The 24,845-nt window shown below is 36.1% G+C and overlaps 1 protein-coding gene across 2 annotated transcripts in view; it reads left to right on the top strand.

The window, feature by feature from the left end:
- LOC117337246 (chloride channel protein C-like) overlaps positions 1 to 12,956 on the top strand; it is a 33,509-nt gene extending 20,553 nt beyond the window's left edge. Inside the window, exons 17-19 of one of the 2 annotated variants that reach the window (XM_033898134.1) lie at positions 2,977 to 3,072; positions 5,267 to 5,463; positions 11,543 to 12,956. In XM_033898134.1, coding sequence (XP_033754025.1) covers positions 2,977 to 3,072; positions 5,267 to 5,463; positions 11,543 to 11,579 — 330 coding nt within the window. In that variant the 3' untranslated portion in view covers positions 11,580 to 12,956. Of the gene's footprint in view, positions 1 to 2,976; positions 3,073 to 5,266; positions 7,096 to 11,542 lie in introns of those variants that run through there. The other variant, XM_033898133.1, reaches the window with a different exon arrangement.
- Positions 12,957 to 24,845: the final 11,889 nt, after the last annotated feature.

The following is a 24,845-nucleotide window of genomic DNA, read 5'->3' as shown; positions in this document are numbered from 1 at the left end:
GAGACCAATCTGAAAACAACATGGCCGACAGGCAGCCATCTTGGATTTTGACAATTGAAGTTTGTTATCGCTATTTCTGAGAAAGTACTGAAGGGATCTTTCTCAAATTTCATATGAAGGTTCCCCTTGGTGCCTAGTTATGCATATTGCATTTTAAGACCAATCGGATAACAACATGGCCGACAGGCAGCCATCTCGGATTTTGACAATTGAAGTTTGTTATCGCTACTTCTGAGAAAGTACTGAAGGGATCTTTCTCAAATTTCATATGTAGGTTCCCCTTGGTGCCTTGTTATGCATATTGCGATTTGAGACCAATCGGAAAACAACATGGCCAACAGGCAGCCATCTTGGATTTTGACAATTTAAGTTTGTTATCACTATTTCTGAGAAAGTACTGAATGGATCTTTCTGAAATTTCATATGTAAGTTTACCTTGGTGCCTAGTTATGCATATTGCGTTTTGAGACCAATCTGAAAACAACATGGCCGACAGGCAGCCATCTTGGATTTTGACAATTGAAGTTTGTTATCACTATTTCTGAGAAAGTATTTAAGGGATCTTTCTCAAATTTCATATGTAAGTTTCCCTTGGTGCCTAGTTATGCATATTGCATTTTGAGACCAATCTGAAAATAACATGGCCGACAGGCAGCCATCTTGGATTTTGACAATTGAAGTTTGTTATCACTTTTTCTGAGAAAGTACTGAATGGATCTTTCTGAAATTTCATATGTAAGTTTCCCTTAGTGCCTAGTTATGCATATTGCGTTTTGAGACCAATCGGAAAACAACATGGCTGACAGGCAGCCATCTTAGATTTTGACAATTGAAGTTTGGTATCACTATTTCTGAGAAAGTACTTAAGGGATCTTTCTCAAATTTCATATGTAAGTTCCCCTTGGTACCTCGTTATGCTTATTGCATTTTGAGACCAATCTGAAAATAACATGGCCGACAGGCAGCCATCTTGGATTTTGACAAATGAAGTTTGTTATCTCTATTTCTCAAAGTACTGAATGGATCTTTCTCAAATTTCATAAGTAGGTTCCCCTTGGTCCCTTGTATTGCATTTTTGGACCAGTCTGTCCTGAAAACAACCTGGCAAACAAACAGCCATTATCGTTAAATCTCAAATTTCTTATATAGCTAGGATTCCCTTGAAAAGTACTGGAGGGATGTCTCAATTTGCACAGATTAGTAAAATGAAGGGAAAAGTAGGGAAAAGATCAATCTGACATGGAACCTATGAAGATCATTCAATGGTGGGTGCCAAGATCCCTCTGGGATCTCTTGTTTCTACAGATTCGGTCACTCGGCATCACTTGGCTTAATATTATCATAAAATATTAGTGACTCATGTTCTTCTAATCTATTGAAACATATGATATTACTCAATAAAACATTCACTGATCAATCATTATTCAGAGGCCATTGATTTGCAATCTCTTATTAAAAATATGGACATTATTGGTAAGAAAATGATAAAAGTTTTTTTGGGAGAGCATTGAAAAAAAAACCATGAACAGACTACATCTCTGTCATTCTTTTTTATCTTCATTTAAAATGTGTCTGGTTAATAATAAACTACTCAAACTTTTCTTTTTTATTAGCCCACCATCATCAGATGGTGGGCTATTCAAATCGCCCTGCGTCCGTGGTCCGTGGTCCGTCCGTCCCTCCGTCCGTAAACAATTTTTGTTATCGCTATTTCTCAGAAAGAACTGAAGGGATCTTTCTCAAATTTCTTATGCAGGCTCCCCTTGGTGCCTAGTTATGCATATTGCGTTTTGAGACCAATCTGAAAACAACATGGCCGACAGGCAGCCATCTTGGATTTTGACAATTGAAGTTTGTTATCACTATTTCTGTGAAAGTACTGAATGGATCTTTCTGAAATTTCATATGTAAGTTTCCCTTGGTGCCTAGTTATGCATATTGCGTTTTGAGACCAATCTGAAAATAACATGGCCGACAGGCAGCCATCTTGGATTTTGACAATTTAAGTTTGTTATCACTATTTCTGAGAAATTATTTAATGGATCTTTCTCAAATTTCATATCTAAGTTTCCCTTGGTGCCTAGTTATGCATATTGCATTTTGAGACCAATCTGAAAATAACATGGCCGACAGGCAACCATCTTGGATTTTGACAATTTAAGTTTGTTATCGCTATTTTTGAGAAAGTACTGAAGGGATCTTTCTCAAATTTCATATGTAGGTTTCCCTTGGTGCCTAGTTATGCATATTGCGTTTTGAGACCAATCAGAAAACAACATGGCTGACAGGCAGCCATCTTGGATTTTGACAATTTAAGTTTGTTATCACTATTTCTGAGAAAGTACTCTTTCTGAAATTTCATATGTAGGTTTCCCTTGGTGCCTAGTTATGCATATTGCGTTTTGAGACCAATCCGAAAACAACATGGCCGACAGGCAGCCATCTTGGATTTTGACAATTGAAGATTGTTATCACTATTTCTGAGAAAGTACTGAATGGATCTTTCTCAAATTTCATATATAAGTTTCCCTTGGTGCCTAGTTATGCATATTGCGTTTTGAGACCAATCTGAAAACAACATGGCCGACAGGCAGCCATCTTGGATTTTGACAATTGAAGTTTGTTATCTCAAAGTACTGAATGGATCTTTCTCAAATTTCATAAGTAGGTTCCCCTTGGTCCCTTGTATTGCATTTTTTGACCAGTCTGTCCTGAAAACAACCTGGCAAACAAACAGCCATTATCGTTAAATCTCAAATTTCTTATATAGCTAGGATTCCCTTGTTTGAAAAGTACTGGAGGGATGTCTCAATTTGCACAGATTAGTAAAATGAAGGGAAAAGTAGAGAGAAGATCAATCTGACATAGAACCTATAAAGATCATTCAATGGTGGGCGCCAAGATCCCTCTGGGATCTCTTGTCTTCATTTAAAATGTGTCTGGTTAATAATAAACTACTCAAACTTTCTTTTTCAGATGAATATTTTGAAACTGAAAAATCCCCAAGAAATTAGTCGCACATTACAAAACTATGTGAAGAATCAGATGTATCAAAGAAAGTATTTGAATTTGGTAAGTATGGTGTATTTTGCATGTTAAGGTATTTTTAGTTACAAGGTATTTTTAGTTACGAGGATTGATTGATATGTTGTGAGCCTCATATTGAAGGAGGTACTCAAGGATGTTCTTTTTAAGTCCTACTATTCTCGGACTCTATAGGGCCGTGTACCCAAGGACTGGTCTCATTTGGTTATAGTTTATATCGACGAGGTAGCTCTCTAAAGTAAACAAGACAAGCGGCTTTCGCAAAATTGACAAAATCGGTTAGGGTTAGTGTGAAAGAGTCTGTCATTGTCATGACAACTTATCAATCAGTCCTCGTAGGCCACCATCATCAAAGTCTCCCTTTGTCCATGGTCTGTTAAACATCCGTATTTGTCAGTATGTCCGTAATTGCTATTTCTTAAATACTAGTAGGATATTTCTCAACCTTGGTCCCTAGTTGTGTCAAAAAAAAAAAAATGGCTGATATAGGCAGCCACCTTAGATTTTGACATTATTAAGTTTGATATAGCCATTTTGCTGTCATTATGTTATGTCGAGAGGTTAATGTGCAGAAAGAAAGAAAATAATCAATTTTACTACTACAGTCCAACCCGGTTATGACGAATTTCTGGGGACCCCCAAATGTTTTCGTACTATACAGGTTTCGTATTATGTGGGGTCGTATTTCCAATGTGCCACACCATGTATGCACGCACAGCACATGTACACTTCGTACATGGTTGTATATCACATGTTTCATGTTACACTTGTCTCACTAAAAATAAACATAATCGGATGTTAATTTAATTATTTAATATAAAAAATATAATGTTTAAAACATTGTACATTGTAAGTGTGTGGCGTTCAGTCTTTGGTCATTTACAGTTGGCCTACCAATGCACAATGGGCCTACAACGGCTACATAGTCAAATCACGATCGCGCTAATCACATTTTGCAGCTGCGAAATAATCACTGACCAGTGTTTGATTCTTTCCGAGCTGAACTTACTTACAAATATATCCAGGTATAAGATATTTTTGAAAACACAATCTTGAATGTCATTTTGATTTTGAAAGAATGATTTCAAGTTGTTAAGGCATTCGCGGGTCTCGCGATCTGTAACGCATGTGTTTCCGGGTCAGTACCATCATCATCGCTCTCGTGGTCATGAAAACTTACCTGTGTCACACTTGGCTGACTCTGACTTTGACACTTCGTATTATGTGGGTTTAAAACAACACAAACAGTGGTCCAGGGACCCTGGCATGTCTGTGTATTACCCGGGTTTTCGTTGTAATCGATTCGTATTAAGTGGGTAAACAATATAAGCACATAGTGCACTGTTTGCAGGGGATTTGATTTTCATTCGTATAAAGCGAGTTTTTGTATTATCAGAGTTTGTATTAATTGGGTTGGACTGTATCTATACCTGGTATTAATCGAAAATAACTTTCAATGATGGTGATACTTTTGGGACCTCTTGTTAGAAAAAGTATATAAGAAAATTCACCGCTTCATTAAAAAAAGTCGTAAAAACAAGTTCATATTAAGAGATGATTCAAATTGGAAATCCTTGCATGTAAAAGTATCACAAATTACAAAAAACATTCTTGCTGTTAATTGCTTTTCTGTTGAAGTATATGTATTCATTTTTTTCCCTTTCTTTCCTCACTGCTTAGTCTTTCTGTCTTCATATGACCCTGGCTATTGTGAGAATTTCCCCCCCCCCCCCCCCCCCCCCCAAAAAAAAAAAAACCCCAACAACAACCTTAGTTTGATTTTGACAGTTGCTTTGTAACTCTTTGTCAGCAACTTTTTAGTAAGGTGTAAGCCTTCCACTTCAAACACCCCAAGTTTCATCTCCGTATAGTAACCCATTTATCTTAATAATTCAAAAATATTTGTCTTTAAAATGAAGATTTGAAATAAAAATTAATAAGCACATGATTACTCTTAATTCTTGTTTTAGTTCTTTTAACTTCATCAGAGAACTAAAAATAAAATTTTCAATGTTGATAAAAAACGTTAGGAACTTTTTACATCAACATTGAACATTTATTGAATTATGTAGAAATGATACAGTATTGCATGGAGACTTGTACAGTATAATACAGAAGTACATTGTCACCAAGTTCGAAAAGTTACTACGCTTTGGTTACAAATGTCCTTACTGGATGATAATTTGCTAGAAATATAAACTTCAACTTTACTTTTATACAGAAACAATACATCAATCAATCAGCATTGTCCATCCCAGAGAAGTTCTCTTTACAAAGGACCTATATCATCTTCCGCACCCTTGGGCTGCGTCACATGGCGGTTGTGGACACCGCCAATAAGGTGCTGGGTATCATCACCAGAAAAGATTTGATGGGTTTCAACATTGTTGAGAAAGTATCCGCTCTGCACGATGCAAGGTTAGAAATGCAAAGCATGGCTACTGCAAACCAGAACTCATTCGCATAGCAATATATATATATTTTTGATTTAAAATATTTATTTTCCAAGGTTTTGAAAAGACAGTTAAATTACCAAATGTTGTTGAGAAATCTCATCATGATTTTACGAATGCTACATCTGTTTGATTTTGTGAATGCATTACAGTAATACTGAAAAACAAGTGTAAATGCCAGTCGAAAAGAGGAATGTTAGTTGAATTTTAATTGTATATGTTATTTTAGGTGATACGGCTGTAATACCAAAATTTTTCAAATATTGAATTAAGATATATATAGATCACAACAATTACACAATGCAAATAGTTGTATATAGATATAAGAATCATAATGTTGAGTACTTATTCACAAATCTATTGGTTTTACATCTATATTCCGGTATCAAATACCATATAAAATACCTATAGTTTGTGTATGTAAGGGGAGGTAACCATGTAAACCTTGAATGGAACAGACTAATCTGTTTCTATGTAGTACTGCCATACTCACAATTGATTTAAAAAACATTTGTTTATTTGTTTTGTGATTTGATTCCTATAGGGGTTTTTGAAAAGACAACTCACTCATGTTGCTAAATACTTTCTATCTAAAAAAAAAAAATGTAGAATGTAGTGCTATATAAGGAGATATTCAAAATAGACCGAAGAAAATAGAACACCTCTATAGTCTCCATGCCTTGCTGGTATGGAGGTACAAAGGGTATCATATGATACACCCTTAAGAATGGTTGCTTCATCAGTCGTCAGATTTTAAGTGATTTCACTCGGATATAGTGCATAATCATATTGTTGGTAATCTTTTAAGACTTCCAGAATTTTTGTTTAAATTATGAAGTGTGCTACAAATGTTGTATAATGATTCTACAATATCTATATATATATAGATGGTGTTAAATTATTTTATCGAGGGATTCCTTATAGCATATACATTAAATATATATTTAAATGGTTGTTGTATGAAAGGCACTCGGGTAATTTGGTTTGTAGTGCCGATATCTTCAGTATTACAAACGGAAATTCGGTGTTGTAAGGCTCAAAAACGATACTTCAAGTTATTTGATCAGTTCAAGTAGGATTGTTATTGTTGGGACCAAATTTTCACTTCGTATTATCCAAGTTTTTCGAATTTTCGGAATTCAAGTCTTCCGATTTTTTTTAAAAGGATAAACAGCGAATTCGGTCAGAACTGACAAAGTACTTCGAGTTAAGCGGGGTATTCCAGTTTTCAGAGTTCTAGTTAACTAAGTTCCACTGTATATTTAGCACCTTTGAATGTGAATCAGGATCATCTAATGCGACCATACAACTGTCTTATCAGTGATGTCAAGGGGCCAAATTATTCCCAGAAGGGATGTTTTGATAATCAAAATATGAACAAACGTGAAATACAAAGTCAAATATAGAGAGGGAAAGTGCAATAGTCCAATGATTTAGAACTGTTTTGATATGAAATTATATTAAAAAAGACCAGATTACACTATTAAAGGAAATTACATGTAATGTGCATGGTACCATATTTATTCTCAAATGAGTCCCCTTCCCTAGTGTAAAAATTTAGTACTGTATTTATCTTCAAATAAGCCCCCTCTCCTAGTAGTGTAAATATTTAGTACTGTATTTATCCTTGAATGTGTACCCTTCCCTAGTGTAAATATTTAGTACTGTATTTATCCTTGAATGCGTACCCTTCCCTAGTGTAAATATTTAGTACTGTATTTATCCTTGAATGCGTACCCTTCCCTAGTGTCAAAGTTTAGTACTGTATTTATCCTTGAATGCGTCCCCTTCCCTAGTGTAAAAATTTAGTACTGTATTTAGCCTCAAATCAGCCCCCTCCCCTAGTGTAAAAGTTTAGTACTGTATTTATCCTTGAATGCGTCCCCTTCTCTAGAGTAAAAGTTTAGTACTGTATTTATCCTCAAATAAGCACCCTCTCCTAGTGTAAAAGTTTAGTACTGTATTCATCCTCAAATCTGCCCCCTTCCCTAATGTAAAAAAAATCAGTACTGTATTTATCCTTGAATGCGTCCCCTTCTCTAGAGTCAAAATTCAGTACTGTATTTATCCTTGAATGCGTCCCCTTCCCCAGTGTCAAAATTTAGTACTATATTTATCCTTGAATTTGTCCTCTTACCTAGTGTAAAAGTTCCTAGTTGTTTTCATCAAATCAACCAACTTCTCTGTTTTAAATTTGAAGAAATTTCATTCTGGACTTATAAGACCACTCGAAATTAAAATTTTGATTTAAAATCAAAAAGTATTTTAGATAGAAGTAAGATTTATTTTATCAGATACCTATATGATATGTGTTTTAAAGTAAATGTGTGGTCATAGTAATTAATCTGCTTTATGTATGTGTGGTTAAGGACAACAAAATCAAACTTACAAGATAATTTCTGGATTCCACTCCAATGGACATAGCTGTCTCCATCTGCAAAATAAGAAGGTTTCGTTGTCTGTGTATCTTCTTCACATGCTTAGAATAAGTCAAAGCCCTGTGATTAGACAAACACCTTTGATATTATAAAGATGTCTCATTCTTTTGCTTTTTAGGTCATCTGACCCGAAGGGTCAGGATGACCTATAGTCATCATGCTTCGTCCGTCGTCGTGCGCCGTGTGCCGTGCGTAAACTTTTCACATTTCAACCTTCTTCTCAAGTTCCACCAGTGGGATTAAGCTGAAACTTGCCTGAAATGATCCTGAGATGGTCCTGACCAAGTGTTGTTATTTTTCGGGTCAGTCCGAAATCCAAGATGGCCGCCATAGCCGCCATTTTGAAAACACATTTTAAACTTCTTCTCAAGTTCCACCAGTGCTGTTGGGCTGAAACTTGCCAGAAATGATCCTGAGATGATCCCGACCAAGTGTTGTTATTTTTCGGGTCGGTCCGAAATCCAAGATGGCCGCCATAGCCGCCATCTTGAAAAACACATTTTAAACTTCTTCTCAGGTTCCACCAGTGCTATTGAGCTGAAACTGGCCTGAAATGATCCTGAGATGATCCCGACCAAGTTTTGCTATTTTTCGGGTCGGTCCGAAATCCAAGATGGCCGCCATAGCCGCCATCTTGAAAAACACATTTTAAACTTCTTCTCAAGTTCCACCAGTGCTATTGAGATGAAACTTGCCTGAAATGATCCTGATATGATCCCGACCAAGTGTTGTTATTTTTCGGGTCTTTCCGAAATCCAAGATGGCCGCCATAGCCGCCATCTTGAAAAACACATTTTAAACTTCTTCTCAAGTTCCACCAGTGCTATTGAGCTGAAACTTGCCTGAAATGATCCTGAGATGATCCCGACCAAGTGTTGTTATTTTTCGGGTCGGTCCGAAATCCAAGATGGCCGCCATAGCCGCCATCTTGAAAAACACATTTTAAACTTCTTCTCAAGTTCCACCAGTGCTATTGAGATGAAACTTGCCTGAAATGATCCTGATATGATCCCGACCAAGTGTTGTTATTTTTCGGGTCGGTCCGAAATCCAAGATGGCCGCCATAGCCGCCATCTTGAAAAACACATTTTAAACTTCTTCTCAAGTTCCACCAGTGCTATTGAGCTGAAACTTGCCTGAAATGATCCTGATATGATCCCAAACCAAGTGTTGTTATTTTTCGGGTCAGTCCAAAATCCAAGATAGCCGCCATCTTGAAAAACACATTTTAAACTTCTTCTCAAGTTCCACCAGTGCTATTGAGCTGAAACTGGCCTGAAATGATTCTGATATGATCCCGACCAAGTGTTGTTATTTTTCGGGTCGGTCCGAAATCCAAAATGGCCGCCATAGCCGCCATCTTGAAAAACTTATTTTAAACTTCTTCTCAAGTTCCACCAGTGCTGTTGGGCTGAAACTTGCCAGAAATGATCCTGAGATGATCCCGACCAAGTGTTGTTATTTTTCGGGTCGGTCCAAAATCCAAGATGGCCGCCATAGCCGCCATCTTGAAAAACACATTTAAAACTTCTTCTCAAGTTCCACCAGTGCTGTTAGGCTGAAACTTGCCTGAAATGTTCCTGAGATGATCCCGACCAAGTGCTGTTATTTTTCAGATTGGTCTGAAATGCAAGATGGCCGCCATATCCGCCATCTTAAAAAACACATTTTAAACTTCTTCTCCAGTTCCACTGGTGCCACTGAGCTCGAAATTGGTGAGGATGTTAAGGAAGGAGTGCCAACAAAGTGTTGTTATTTTTTCGGCCTTGTAAAAACTTTGGCATGGCTCCAATGGCGGCCATTTTGTAACATGATTGCGCAATCATGGTTTTCCTGAACAACACCTATTTCAAACTTCTTCTCAAATTCCACCGGTGGGATTCAGCTCTAACTTACCAGAAATGATCCTTAGATGGTCCAGACCAAGTGTTATTATTAATTGGGTCGTCAGATATCCAAGATGGCCAACAGTGCCACTATATACTTGCTACAGAGAATGCATACTACAATAATATAAGGGTTTTAATTTAGAGTCAGATGACCGTTAAGGCCTCTGGGCCTCTTGTTTTATTATTCTGGCCTTTACACATGAATTTCATCTTCGTCAAATATACATTTATCAAAGGCATAATTCGCTAACAGTTTTCAGACAATTCAATTCAACCATAAGGTGGTACTTTAAACTAACAGTTGTTTTTAGTAATCTTATTTTATTGTTTTTGCCATGAAAACTTTCCGTTAAATTATGATTGTGCTAATTATAGTTTCCATATATTGTTTCTTTATGGCAAGTATTGTGGGCACACCAATTCATAATCTGTTTAAATTCAGCTATGGGCTAAAAATTTGAGAGTGGGAAAAAATAAGATAAAAATAAAATCAACACAGCTTTTAGTTTTGTCAGGATATATTCTATGTAGGCAGAGAAGTTGAATATATCAAGAGTGATACCCTTTGATTTTGAAGCTATCTTTTAGACAATGCATATATAAGTGCCTTGTTACACTACCCAAACTGTTACTGAATAATATTAAAAAATATCATCAACTTAGTATGTTACAAGATGTACAATGTCCCTGTTACATGTATTTATCCATTCAATCACTTGCCAACTCACTTACCATCGTCATCGAATTCCAAGTACTTTTCTTTGGTATACCTCTTCCACATCTTGAGGCCAATATATATTAGTATAGATGTGTGGAAGTTTTTTTTACTATAAATACTCATTTTTACATGGTTTGGAAGCGTTTCAATGTCAATGTCTTCCATTTAAGTAGCAAGAGTTTGTCATGATAATGCCTATCCCTATTTCATTGTTTTGAATATTTAAAAGAAAAACATAATTGGACCAAAACTTGGCCAAAGTCATGTACCTAAATATTTCCTTGAATGCGGGTCCTTTTTGAGAGATTCATTTCTCTCAGTATTAAAGGATGAACTCAGAATTGGTTATCAAACCTTCCCCGATGGTAAAATGTTAGGAAATGAATTATGTACAAATGGAGATTACAAAAGTTTCAAAAGCATTTAAGGAAGTTACAAATGTATACTGTTTTCTGTTAGTAAGTGTTAAAATATTATAAAGAAACAAACGGTGCCTGGTCAGTTGATGTTAAAATATTAGAAACAAACGGTGTCCAGACAGTCAGTACAATCTGTGTCATTGACCACTGTTAATATGAGGTGGTGATCAATGAACTGAAATTTCATGTATATATATAGTTATAATGTGTTATATTACCAGTCAAATTACAACACAATTTAGAGTTATAGATACAGTAACGCCAAAAATGATTAATTTGCATCATCCAGCTGTTTCCTCCTTTTTGGCTCCTCAGTCATCAGTCAAGCTAATTAAGGGTTTAAAATCCTTGATATAGAAGAGGCTTCGGAGGAAACTTCAAATAGGTAGAAAAAATGTAGAATTTCAGATGGGGAGTTACCATAGTGCCTTAATTACGAACGTCAAGCTCGTGTGTATATTCTGCACCGTATCTCTATTAAGAAAATTGAATGTCAAATCTATGATGAGCACAATGCATGCTTTGTTTTCATTGTTTTTGTGTATTACAAAATGTCATTGTTCTGATTATGTGTTTACAGGTGTAGACCGCACATTCGTTCGAGACCCATAAATTAACGAGATGTGTGTATGTATGTATGACATATATAGTTTGTGTGGTCCTATGAATTAAGCCTGGTGCTATTGTCAGGGTAGATCGCTCGTTATGAGTTGCTGTAAATGTGCATATTTTAGCGTTAATCTTATTTCAGTGGTTTTCACGCTGAGAAAATAGTTTAATTATGATTATACCGATCACAATTTCTGTATTTTTTTTCTACAGCAAGTGCCACATTGGCGACCAATCTGTAAAATCAGTTACACACTAAAATTAAAGTACGCTAAAATATGTATGTTTGCAGTATATAAAGATATATTCCTTCGGGTCAGATACAGATGTATTGGATTTAACAAAAAGTCGACTTGTATCCATAGTATGAGTAAAGGTTGTTATTTTCAAGGAGTTATATTTTTTCGCTACTTTCGATAATAAAAGTAATTCGCAAAAAAAAATATATATATAAATTATAGAAAATATATGTCGATTTCACCTTTTCCACATTTTATTTTCGCTTCAAACCTTTGGTAATGCCACGAAAATGTTACCTATTAATAAAAACTTTCAAAGTATTACTTTATTTCTAGAGGTAATTTAAAGATTTCAGGCAAAAACGAGAACTTAAAAAAATGTTTTTCAATTGATTCTGTTTGTATTTAAAGTTGAAACATGAACACTGGCACGTTTGAGGGTATATTATATCTATGAAACATAATAAAGTTCAAGTTACAGTAGGTATTGTCAAATTTTGGTCCCTCACTACACCTACTAAGCTCTGTTTTTAATGTGTGTGGAAGCTTTGCTGTGATAATATTGGTTGTGTGCCGTCATAATTATTTACGCGTTTTAAAAATGGTTTAATATATATTTTAACAAAGAAATAACATGTCTTTGTTGGGTTTTCTTGCACAGAAATTAACATATTTTTAAATTCTCATCCACTAATGTTGGTCCTGACGTTATTTATATATTAACACATATCCATTGTGTTGTTAATTAGTCTTTATCTAACACTAATTAGAATATCAAACTATTGTTATGTCCTATATTTCACTAAATAAAGTGAAATCTATTCCACGATTGACATGAAATTCTATGTGTTAACTTTCCGGTTTTATATCTAAAAGGTTGGTTTTTCGTAACATTTATTTTAGCCATAACATCTAGTGTTCGAGTATAGATTTTACAAACCATGATTTTCGCACTTTTGTATTCGTACATGTATATACAAGTCTGAGAATTTTGAAGAGTTTGAGACGTTGATATGCAAAACAATTTTATAAGTACACGTACATGTATTTCAATTTGTCTTTGCTAAACAAAAGAAAAGTAAATGAAAATGAAAAAAAGAGACGGAAGGATGCATTCCAACGGCGTGAAATTTTGTGGGTTTTTTTTTTTGTTAAGAAAACTAGACAGCCAATCTTATTTTTTACAAACCTTCATCAGTAACTGACTGCGAAAACGAAAATCTCTATTAGATAATTATATTTGTAGTGTTTGGCATCAAAGTATTTGTAGTTTAGCCGCTAGATTTGCGTTTGAGCTAGATCAAGTGAAGGATTCGTTACAAATCTGTACAATGTTTTGTTATAGTAAATGTTTAGTTTTAATATATTTTGCGATACATTAATAACATCTATCAGGGATTGTTTTTATAGAATTGATTTGTTAAAAGACTTTGGTTTATAATATGTGTTGCTTTATTTAATTTGAATTGACAAAACTAGATTTTAAGAGGAGGGCCGTACAGAAGACCAAGCCAAGGTAAACAAGAGTCCATTGAAAACGACACTTTTTTTAGTGGAATGATTCTATATGTATTTGTGTTTATTTATTTGTTTATATTTTTAAAGAGTGTGTTTTAACATAAACTAACAATGCTTAAGTGAAGTTATTATACAGGGACCAATAAAAAAGCAATGATAACTGTTGGAGTTTGAAATAGCCATAAGGGAAATTCTACACTTGTCATATAATGTTTTAAGGCGAACGTTTTAATTGTAATAAGACAATAATTGAAGTTGACTAATTGGGGCTACAAGTACATACCTGAGACAAACGTGCATTTCCTTTATTTAATTACATACGTAGGTTGACTGTAAACTGCTAATGTTCGGTATGTAAGTTTTTTCAAACACACTCACACAAAATTGAAAAAAAGGACTTTATTTCCAGAATTTTTCAAAAACAAAACAAAAAAAGATAGAAAAGAAAAACATGATTCAATAACGCCGAACAATAAGTATGAAATTGTATCATACAGCTATATCGTCCTACTAGTACTCGTCAGTGATGCTAGGGGCCGAAAATTATATATCGTCCTACTAGTACTCGTCAGTGATGCTAGGGGCCGAAAATTATATATAATTGACAATACATTAAGCCCTTCATTTATTATTTGATTTTAAATTGTTGGATATCTGATAATTAAAAAAGAATATAAATGTGCACATTCTTTACCTGTACCCCTATCCTACGGATTTAATCGTGGCATACAGGGTAACGTCAAAACTCAGGGCGGGAAGTCCACCAGCAGGGCTTACCGCCCAGAAATCTCTAAATGTATTTAAAAAGACAAACAAGGGAAAAACATCTTAAATCTGATTTCAGTAATAGATATTTACAATAATATATATATAACTGCATCATACAGCTGTTTGGCCCTTCTAGGACTTCTCGGTGATGCTAGGTGCCAAAAGTATTGAAATCCAGAAGGACAGTTAATAGTTAATGTTTGTAGTCTAATGTAATGTTTAGTTAGCTTTGAGTGTATAGCTGTTGCAATGATTAAACACATTGTATTGCTGTATTTAAAAAATAAGTGTAAATAAAATAAGTTTTTTTTTTGCTTAAACAATAGCATTGTGTGTACAGTAATTTCATGTTGATTTTTAAGTCTTCGATTTAGTCATTGTGCCAAAATATTAAGATCCGAAGTTTAGGACGCCAATCGACACAATATTTTGTTGTGGAATTAACACCATTTGTTTAGTTTCTCTTCCCTTATAAAGTCGTGATCCTTCTTACTTATGTTACGATTTGTATATGGTTTCGTAAATGTTAGTCTATAATCACACGGAAAAATGGTTGTGTGATATTAACATTTTACTTACAGTAAATTATCCTTGATTGGTTCTATCCATTTCGTCATGATGAATAACAAAATATATTCAAACATTTGAGGTCGTTATGTAATCTACTGAATGGTTATTTTTTATTTGAACATGTGGTATTAATAGTTTTAAACTATAGTAGCATTAATCCCGGCGGTGTTGTCTCGGCCAGATGGTAAAATTCAACCCTCTACGAGTTGTCTCAGTCGCCACAAAGATATCAATGTTGTCGGAATGCATCTTTAAAGAGGCTTGCCCGCAGAGAGATCAGAAAAATTGGCTAATAGAAAAAGATTTTTTACACATGACAGATTGTTGGAATTGTTGAGTTTTTCATTTTATTTTCCTTATAAAACGCTGAAAAGTGATATTAAAACCTCATTTTTCAATATTATTTATTTAATCGCAACCCGCAATAAGTCTAATTTGATTGACACATCAAAGAAACAAGCACGTGCACAGTGATAACTTCAAAGGCAGCGGCGATTTACAAAGAAGATTTGCCGTTATATTCCATACATTTCCCTCTCAGGTTGAGTTTTAAAACGTCTTTTAAATACATATTCTGTAATAATTGTTTTCAAGAAATAAAGTCGGAAAGCCTCTAATTTTGTCACATAGAAACGTGTACTGAAGTTTATTTAGTGATCGGAGATGTGCCGTTTACCGGTCCGTCTGCGGGTAAGCCTCTTTAAGATTAGCCAACATTGTACTAACGTGTTTGTATATTATTATTTTTTTTTTTATTTTTTTTTTCAATACAAATGATAATTTGTTTCAGTTCATCAAAATATATGATTTCAATTGATCATACTATTTCTCATTAACACCTGCATACCTCTCAGTTGTCTAGCAGAAAAATGCATTCCACGAATGGGACTATTCCGGACATGTTGCCAGATTTCCGTCTGTTTTCTGCCTTTGAAGAAGGCCATTCATTTTACTGTATTGATTTTAGACTTGTACCTTCTATGAAATTCGTACGTGTCCAGAATACTCCTTTTAATTCATTAATATTTTTATGGAATGTATGATTTGTTGATAAACGAATCGCCAATGGTTGATGTAGACAGAGAAATCTCAATCCGAGGGTAAGAGTTATTAAACTCAGAATGACACGTTACTAAAAATCTTCTACCAGACGGTTGATATTTCTCTTTGTTTAACAATGGGTTGGTTCTAACACTCTACCGTAATGATCAAACATTGTTTTCCCTAAGGCACCAAACGTGTCCTTATCAATCGTTGTGGCCGATTTGATGACGTGGACCAATTGTAATAGGTTGTGATATGTTGTTTATGTGATGAGGTCAACATATTACGAATGTTGATGTTTTTCATAATGATGCATTTTTTTTCGCTAAGAAGGTAAGAAGGTGATACCACATATGAGTTACCTAAATATATTTCTCGTTGAATATAAATAATCAACAATATTATCTCAATGCATTGAAACTAAACATAGTTATGCTAAAAACGATATTTACGTGATCAGTATGTTAACGGTTTCAGGATACACAGTATTGAAGTTGTGGAGATTTAAAAAAAAATACTCAACAGTATCATTATAGATAAGTTACAGGGGGAGATTTAAAAAATATTTTAATGTACAATCCTACTTCAATTGGCCATTATTTATTCGTTTGTGTCCCTAGGATTGTTGTCTTTATAAAACAAAAGAAAAAAAAAACCAGTCTTACCGAACATCAGTTTCAACTGGGGTAAAAACTTAGTCTCTAGTCTCTTAACGAACTATGTACCGCGGAACTGTTAGTCTGGGTAATCTTAACGAACTATGTCCCGCGGAACTGTTAGTCTGGGTAATCTTAACGAACTATGTCCCGCGGAACTGTTAGTCTGGGTAATCTTAATGAACAATGTACCGCGGAACTGTTAGTCTGGGTAATCTTAATGAACTATGTCCCGCGGAACTGTTAGTCTGGGTAATCTTAACGAACTATGTCCCGCGGAACTGTTAGTCTGGGTAATCTTAACGAACTATGTCCCGCGGAACTGTTAGTCTGGGTAATCTTAACGAACTATGTCCCGCGGAACTGTTAGTCTGGGTAATCTTAACGAACTATGTCCCGCGGAACTGTTAGTCTGGGTAATCTTAATGAACTATGTCCCGCGGAACTGTTAGTCTGGGTAATCTTAATGAACTATGTCCCGCGGAACTGTTAGTCTGGGTAATCTTAATGAACTATGTCCCGCGGAACTGTTAGTCTGGGTAATCTTAATGAACTATGTCCCGCGGAACTGTTAGTCTGGGTAATCTTAATGAACTATGTCCCGCGGAACTGTTAGTCTGGGTAATCTTAATGAACTATGTACCGCGGAACTGTTAGTCTGGGTAATCTTAATGAACTATGTCCCGCGGAACTGTTAGTCTGGGTAATCTTAACGAACTATGTCCCGCGGAACTGTTAGTCTGGGTAATCTTAACGAACTATGTCCCGCGGAACTGTTAGTCTGGGTAATCTTAACGAACTATGTACCGCGGAACTTTTAGTCTGGGTAATCTTAACGAACTATGTACCGCGGAACTGTTAGTCTGGGTAATCTTAATGAACTATGTCCCGCGGAACTGTTAGTCTGGGTAATCTTAACGAACTATGTACCGCGGAACTGTTAGTCTGGGTAATCTTAACGAACTATGTACCGCGGAACTGTTAGTCTGGGTAATCTTAACGAACTATGTCCCGCGGAACTGTTAGTCTGGGTAATCTTAACGAACTATGTCCCGCGGAACTGTTAGTCTGGGTAATCTTTACAAACTATGTACCGCTTAAATGATAGACTGGGTACCTGTTTTCTAGATATAAACAATACGGTTTCATTTGAGAAACCTTGGCAAGCCATTCTACCTGGTAAATTTTTCTACCTGTATTTGTTTTAGTTTAAGTAATATTTACACATTCGCTATTATTATTCATTTGAAGTATTATATGTGTGTGAATTTTGTGTTGTATGTACATAATAGAAACAAAATACAAATACGTGTTATGAATAGAGATATATTTATTTTGATAAATAATTTATTAAAACTTCATCTTACTTGTTGACAAAATAAAAGATGTTGTGAACTTGATTTGATGTTTTTTCTAATTCCGTTACTTCATGAACAGTATTTCTGTGTTCAGGTCACCATCATTGTCAGAATGGTGGGCTATTCAAATGCCCTTCATCCGTCGTGCGTTCATCCGTAAACTATCCTTGCTATCGCTATTCCTCCAGAAGTACTGGGAGAATCTTTCTCAAATTTTATACGAGGTTCCCCTTTGTCCCTAGTTGTGCCCATTCGAGTTTGAGCCTGTTGCAGCAAAACAAAATGGCAGATAGTTGAAGTTTTGGTATTGTTGTCTCTAATTCACAGAACGTTCTTCTTAGATCTCTTTAAGAATTCATATCCAGGTTGTCCTTGTTATCAAATCATTAAAGTAGATCATAGAACCAATCAAAGTTTTGGGATCCCCTGTCTGTTAACTTCTGACATTTAATTTAATATCATGGCGCCACCAGTTCTTATCGTCAGGCCTTTCATGGTCTCCCCCCCCCCCCCCCCCCCCTTCAATCCATCTTTTCTTTCACTCCATGCATATACCCATCCAGCACGTTTTAAATTTCAATATGTACCTTCATCTCCTCAGAATTATACATGTATAACTCTATTTCTATAAAAAATCTATAAAAAAAAAGCCAACAGTATTACCATTATACCATGGGACCCACTTTTGCTGACCCTCCACTATCACACACTTCCCATATAGTCTAGGGGAGATGTGACACTGTTAAACAGGACACATAGTAACCCGAGTTTCCTCTGGCCCTGACACCATGTCTGGTGAAGGGGCCCTACACCAGAAATGGTGTGAGGGCCAGAGGAAACTCGGGCTAGACACATACGGTAGATACAAAGTAATGTCAAATGAAATGTGATTCCATGTACATGTCTGCCTCAATGTTGTACACGTAGTAATTGTGGAGAAAGGCCTCCTCGTGTTAATTTATCTGTTACCTTTATTTCATACAGCATGCTAATGGGTAGAAATTAAAGATCTACAAAATATATTCAATAAAATGTCATCTTCGCTACCCATGGCTTCTGATTCGTGGAGTGAAACGTAATCAGAAGCCTTGGCTAGCGAAGATGATGACATTTGTACCTTGGCACAAAAAGTATGCCGCATATTGGTACAGTTGAAAAGCAACATGGAAAAACACGATAAAATGTTTATTTGTCACACAAAAATGCACCACGTGGCATCAGATGTTAGGAGATATTAGAATCAAACACATACAAGGAAAAATTGATAATTACGTCCTAAAAATAAATGAAGTAACGGAGTAGGATAGAATTTCTTTTTGGTGCAATTAATGATTTATGCTCAACTTTTTTTGAGATTGATTGAGATAGGGTAAAGAATGATACTTTAAGGATTGTATTAGCTTTCTAGAATTGTATTTTTTAATGTATTGTTTTAAGAGACCGGCATAACTCAGTCGGTTTGAACTTCGGATACGTGCTCTCATGTGAAGATTGGAGGGGCGTGGTTCGACGTTCCTACCCGTGTCGGTTTGTGTTTCTCGGGAAGCTGAGAAACGGTCACGATCTGTGCTGTCGTAGTTGGGTGCCTGGGCAAGACACTTTACCCTAATAGCTCTGGTTGGCATGCGACGGGCCTCCCGTATGTTGTTAAGTGAGGAAGTCACCAACTACTACAAGGAGACCAAAGCTCAAAATGACCCTGGCTTGTTTTCAGCCGATAACAATTACTCTTTGTCGGCAAGGTAGCTTCTTTTATGACTTTGACAAAAAAAATACAGGGATATATGTTTAATTAGGGCTCCGCACGATAGTGCGATACATTATAGTAATATCCGTATTCGTCCGTCTGTCCGTCCGTCAGTCCGTCTGTCCGTCTGTCTGTTCGTCAGCAATTTTATTTCTGTGCAATAACTTGAGTTTCATTGGGCCAATCAACCGCAAACTCCATAGCGTGGTCAATATCACTGAATATAGAAAATCATTTTCCGTGCAATGACTTCGGATTGCTTTTGCCAATCAAACCGATACTTCAAGACTATTTACCTCAAACATCATACAGTGCTTCATTATTGGAAGTGCTTGCTTGGGATTGCTTTTCGGCGTCAAAATTCAAAGGCCAGTGTCACTGTTACTACATATAAATAAACAAATCATATTCCATGCAAAATATCTATAGTTGGCATTGGCCAATATAACTCAAACTTCTTTCAGTACTTAAAGTGTTTGCTTAGAATTGACTAACAGTTTGAAAGGCCAAAGGTCACTGTTACTTTAAATAGAAATTAAGTTTCAATGCAATAACACGAGTTTCCTTTGGGCCAATCGCACTCAAACTTTATACAGTGCTATCTTATTGAACGTGCTTGTTTGGTACTGCTTTTCTGAGTCAAAGGTTAAAGGTCAAGGTCACTGTTACTAAATGTAGAAAAGCAGTTTCCATGCAATAACCTGAGTTTTCTTTCGCAAATTAAACTGATAGTTAATACAATGATTCTTTCTTAAAACGTTTGTTTGCAATTGCCTTTCAGATTTGAAGGTTAAAGGTCAACGTCACACTTAAGATAGAAATCAAGTATTCACGGTATAAGCTCAATATTCTACTGTCAAAATTGTATCACTTATAATGTCTTTTGTTGGCTTTTATGACAGAGTATACTTAAGGTTTGCCAGTAATCTGTCAATCTGACCGGCCATCCAGACTTTTGACTTTAATGTGTTTCGTGCTGTTTTGCATCACATATCGGGTTAGTATTTCTTTCACTTTCACCGATGGAAAAAAACAAAAACAAAAGCAAAACAAAAAAGACAGATCAACAGAATTGGTGTACAATGGTGATAATGGTTTGGTACCCTGTATAGAAAACATACTCTTTTCATTAAGCTGACGTCATATAAATTTGAAAACGATGTGAAAAGTTTAAAAAAAATAATTTGCCAAATTGATTTACTAATAAATGCCAACAAAGTCTTATTGCTGAGTACACCAAAACATTTTCCTGTAGAGTTGTGAATTAATAGAGCAATTATGAAAATTGATATTTTAATTATTCACTTTGAACAGGTGAATATGACTATCTCCTTGTCCTAGGCCCACATGGCGAGCGCCCTCTATTGGTGTCCTTCTATCCTTTGACCTAGCGTAGCACTTTTGTTTCTGGAATGTCAAGGTCAAGGTCGTTGTTACTGAAAATAGAACAGGGAGTACACTGTCAATAATACGTTATCTAAGGTCGTCCCGTAGGGTTAAACTCAGGTTTAGAAATAGAGACATTATTGCAGGGCCCTCTCCGACCTGTCAGTAATCTAGATTTGTTTTAAGATGAATAATACAAAGAGAAAATATCGGAGACCCCTCCTTGTCCCTCTTCAAATACCCAGCAGCTAGACGCAAAATGCAAAATCGCAGGCAACCTATTTGAATTTTATAAATATTTGAAATATTCTGCACCCATTTGATGTAAATTGCACACACTTGTAATCTCGTACGAACATAACATTGAAAGGCACGTGAATCTTACTTTGTACATACACAACACGTAACATAAGTACCCGGATCTTCAAACGTTTAGAATATCATTCCATCTTGTCTCACTTGTTCAGCAATAGAGTCCAATGCTAATAAATGCGTTTCATAACAAATTTACGGCTGTGGTTGTTCTCTGGTACTGAGAGGGAACACTTGTATCAACACGTTCCCGACTGTGTGAAATTTCTCATAAAAACTCACAAAACGTGTTGATTTAACAAGCGTTTCATTATGTTTGCGGTGTAGGAATTCAACGAGAGCCGAGCCGACGGTGGTATTGCCAATGGCTTTCGTTTAAAAGAGAATTTATTAGAGAGCGTCAAGTAACGACCTTGGTAGATATGATATTTTAAGGACAGGTTTAAACGTCTCTAAAAGAGTAATTATAATCAATTTAAAACAAAAATATGCTATTCTATTTTTATACAGAAACTTCACGCTATTGATCTTCTTATTTCGTTATTTCATTAGAATTAACTGATTATCCTGAGTAAAGTCTTTGGCTCCTCTATAATTTGTAAGTATATATCCATCTTAAAAGCGACCATTCTATCAATCTAATTAAAATCTAGATGGTCATTCTCACTACGTTATATGAACATCTAACAACATCCCACGAGGAGTCACGTTCTGATGACCTCTGAGATGTGTGTATTTCACTTTCAGAGCGAATTGTCAATTTGTCGATGTCATCGAAGCAAAGCATTTCTTTCACAACATGCATTCGAAGCAAACCATTTCGGTATAGCCTGTATATAGCTATATGATATTTGGGACGAAATGACTTGAAGCAAATTGATAGATTATGCAAGCTATGCACACTAGTCATGCCAATTCGGACATATAGAATTCACTTCCAAGATTCTGGAAGTAGTCATTTGATTGGCAAATCCAAAAGGTCACCTCGACGTGACCCCTTATGGGATGTTGTTAGATGTTCATGAAACGTAGTGATGATGACCATCTAGATTTTAATTAGATTGTCATTCTATGACTTTGTTTGCGTTACCTATATTTATTTCTATACCACCGCTGCCATTTGATGCATCTTTGTGAGCGATATCGTATACACTTAAGCATTGAACGGCTTTCAGTTGGCATTCATATTGACTATGAATGCCAACTGAAAGCCGTTCAATGCTTATATTTACCATCTGCGATTTTTTTATTTGTCGTGCGATTTTGTTTTTGAAATTTTCAAATTCAAATTTCAGTTGGCAGTTCATAAGCTGGTGAACTCGCAACTGAATTGGTAGGGTTATATAGTGGCAGTGCAATACAATGGTAAATATTATGATATCAGCAATGTAGTATTTTTATAGATATGGTGTTCAATTTTATCATTTCCCCCTTTTATTAACTAATCAGATCTGAATGGCCGATGAGCTTATGGCGTGTCCCGGCGTCCGCCAACTTTTCATAGAAATCGCTACTAGTCATGAACCACTAAATGGATTCCGACCATATTTGTTATGAAGCATTTTTTGAGTGAAGGGAAACCAATTTGGAATAAATGTTGGGTCTAGCACCCCAGGGGACGGACAAGCGGGCCCCAATAAAGAAAATATAGCAAACTTTTCAAAATCTTTCTTCTTCTGTAGGAATGAAATTTTAAAGGATTGCCGTGGATGAAGGGAAACCAATTTTGTATGAATGTTGGGTCTGGGGGGCGGGGTCCAATATCGGAAATATAATCAATGTTGTGTAAACCTTAGGTTGGAATTAAACAATAAATCAACTGGCCAGAGGTCAACGTCAAGGATCATGATCAGTGTCATTTTTTGAATTTTTCACTGGTGAGCATTTTGTTATGACATTACACATGCATATCAAAGTTCGTCGGAATAAAACCTGGAGTCAACTGACCACATTTGTCATCATTTTCAAATCGCTACTTGTACCGAACGCCTGAATGGATTTTGATGAAATTTGCTCAGGAGCAGTATTGAGGAAAGGAAATTCAATGTTGTATAATAGCGGATGTGGCTCCGCTGTAGCCGGAGGGGCGAAACCCAAAAGGGTAGTTATAGATACATCCTTTAAATCGTTAATAGTCATGAGCGCCTGAACGAATTTTGATGAAATTTGGTCTGGAGCATTATTGGGCAAAGGAGATCCAATGTTGTGCAAGCGGTCAGTAAGGCTTCTGTGGGCCGAAGGGGTGGTCGCAAAAAGGAAATATTACAATATTTTAAAAAATATTTCTTCTTTCAAGAAATGCAAGATTTGGTCCCTATTTTGTTTGAACCTTTGACGGTCGAGGACGGATCGATAAGTAGGAAAATATTGTATTATCAATTGTATAAGAATATTTTGCCTTGATTACTGAAATATCAAAGTGAGCGATGGGGGCCCTCTCGGCCTCTTGTTTTTCTTCTTTACGGATAGCGGGCTCGGCAAGTATGACACCAAATACATCTTGATATTATTTAAATACCAGTCGCCATGAATTACAAGGTATCCCCTGATTCTTGTGCTATCGCTATAGATGAACTCAACTCGACAATTAAATGTGGTTAACTGCATGAAATTTCCTTACCGGGAATGATGTTTTGTCTGAGTTTTCTCCGCTGCAACGTCAGGATTATTGGACGATCTAAGATGTCGTGTCCGTTGGTCCAAACCAACAGGTCCTTATCCGCTTCCTCGAACTTATTAGGAGTCGTGTTTCGGATTCTGGATATTAAACGATTATCGCGTTACTCCAAAAAAAATGTATCAATGAAATATTAATCATGGGTCAATATCGATAATACATGAAGACAAAGCACGAACGAAATACAGATATATATCGAAAGTCTTAAACCGTACAAGAGGAAAAGGATGTCCGTTTCCCGGTCAGCAGTCGACAACTCTAACGGAAAACGTGTTATTCGAAAAAGTTTTTTAGTAGATAGGGGAGGCAGATCTAGAGGTGTTACTATCTAGAAATGGAAAGTTAACAATAGAGAAATTGAAATAGCCACGGTTATTATACAGCTTATATGAATAATCTTACCTGCTGTAGCTATTGCATGATCGTAAGATGTGACTCACTTTTGGATCTTATCTTTTCCCATTTTTATAAAAGACTGTTTTCTTCCTAAATGCATCCTATGACACTGCCTCACCTCTGACCTTTAGTTGAGCGTTCGCTCCTGTGAGGAAGGCTTTGGTTTTTCCCCCTGGCCTAAACATACCAGAGTCTATAAAATGGTAGTTACTACTCTCGATTAACGCTCAGCATTTTGGGAGTGTAAACGACTGGTTCGCCCTTTGCCAGTATGATGTGACCGGGTGGAGTGTCCTGCTGGTTGTCATAAGTGATGTACAGTCGACAGCAGAATCCTGCTACCATAAGAACACAAATATGAACATATGTCTTCTGTTGCTGTGACATTGCTAGACAAAAGTTCTGGAGAAGCGGGCTTCTATAAGTTGCCATAACTTGTGCCCATTACTCAAAGTAGCCCATTCTCGCATGAAAACAAAAACAAATATTAGTCGAAGGTGGGGGGGGGGGGGGGGGGGGGGGGGGGGGGGGGGGGGGGGGGGGGATTTGTTCCGAAAATCTTGTCAAAAGTCTAGTCAAATATATCACATCGAGACTTCATAG

The sequence above is a fragment of the Pecten maximus genome, chromosome 11 (assembly GCF_902652985.1).
Source record: "Pecten maximus chromosome 11, xPecMax1.1, whole genome shotgun sequence".
Taxonomy (NCBI): Eukaryota; Metazoa; Mollusca; class Bivalvia; order Pectinida; family Pectinidae; genus Pecten; species Pecten maximus.
This window is presented reverse-complemented; position numbering and strand designations above follow the sequence as displayed.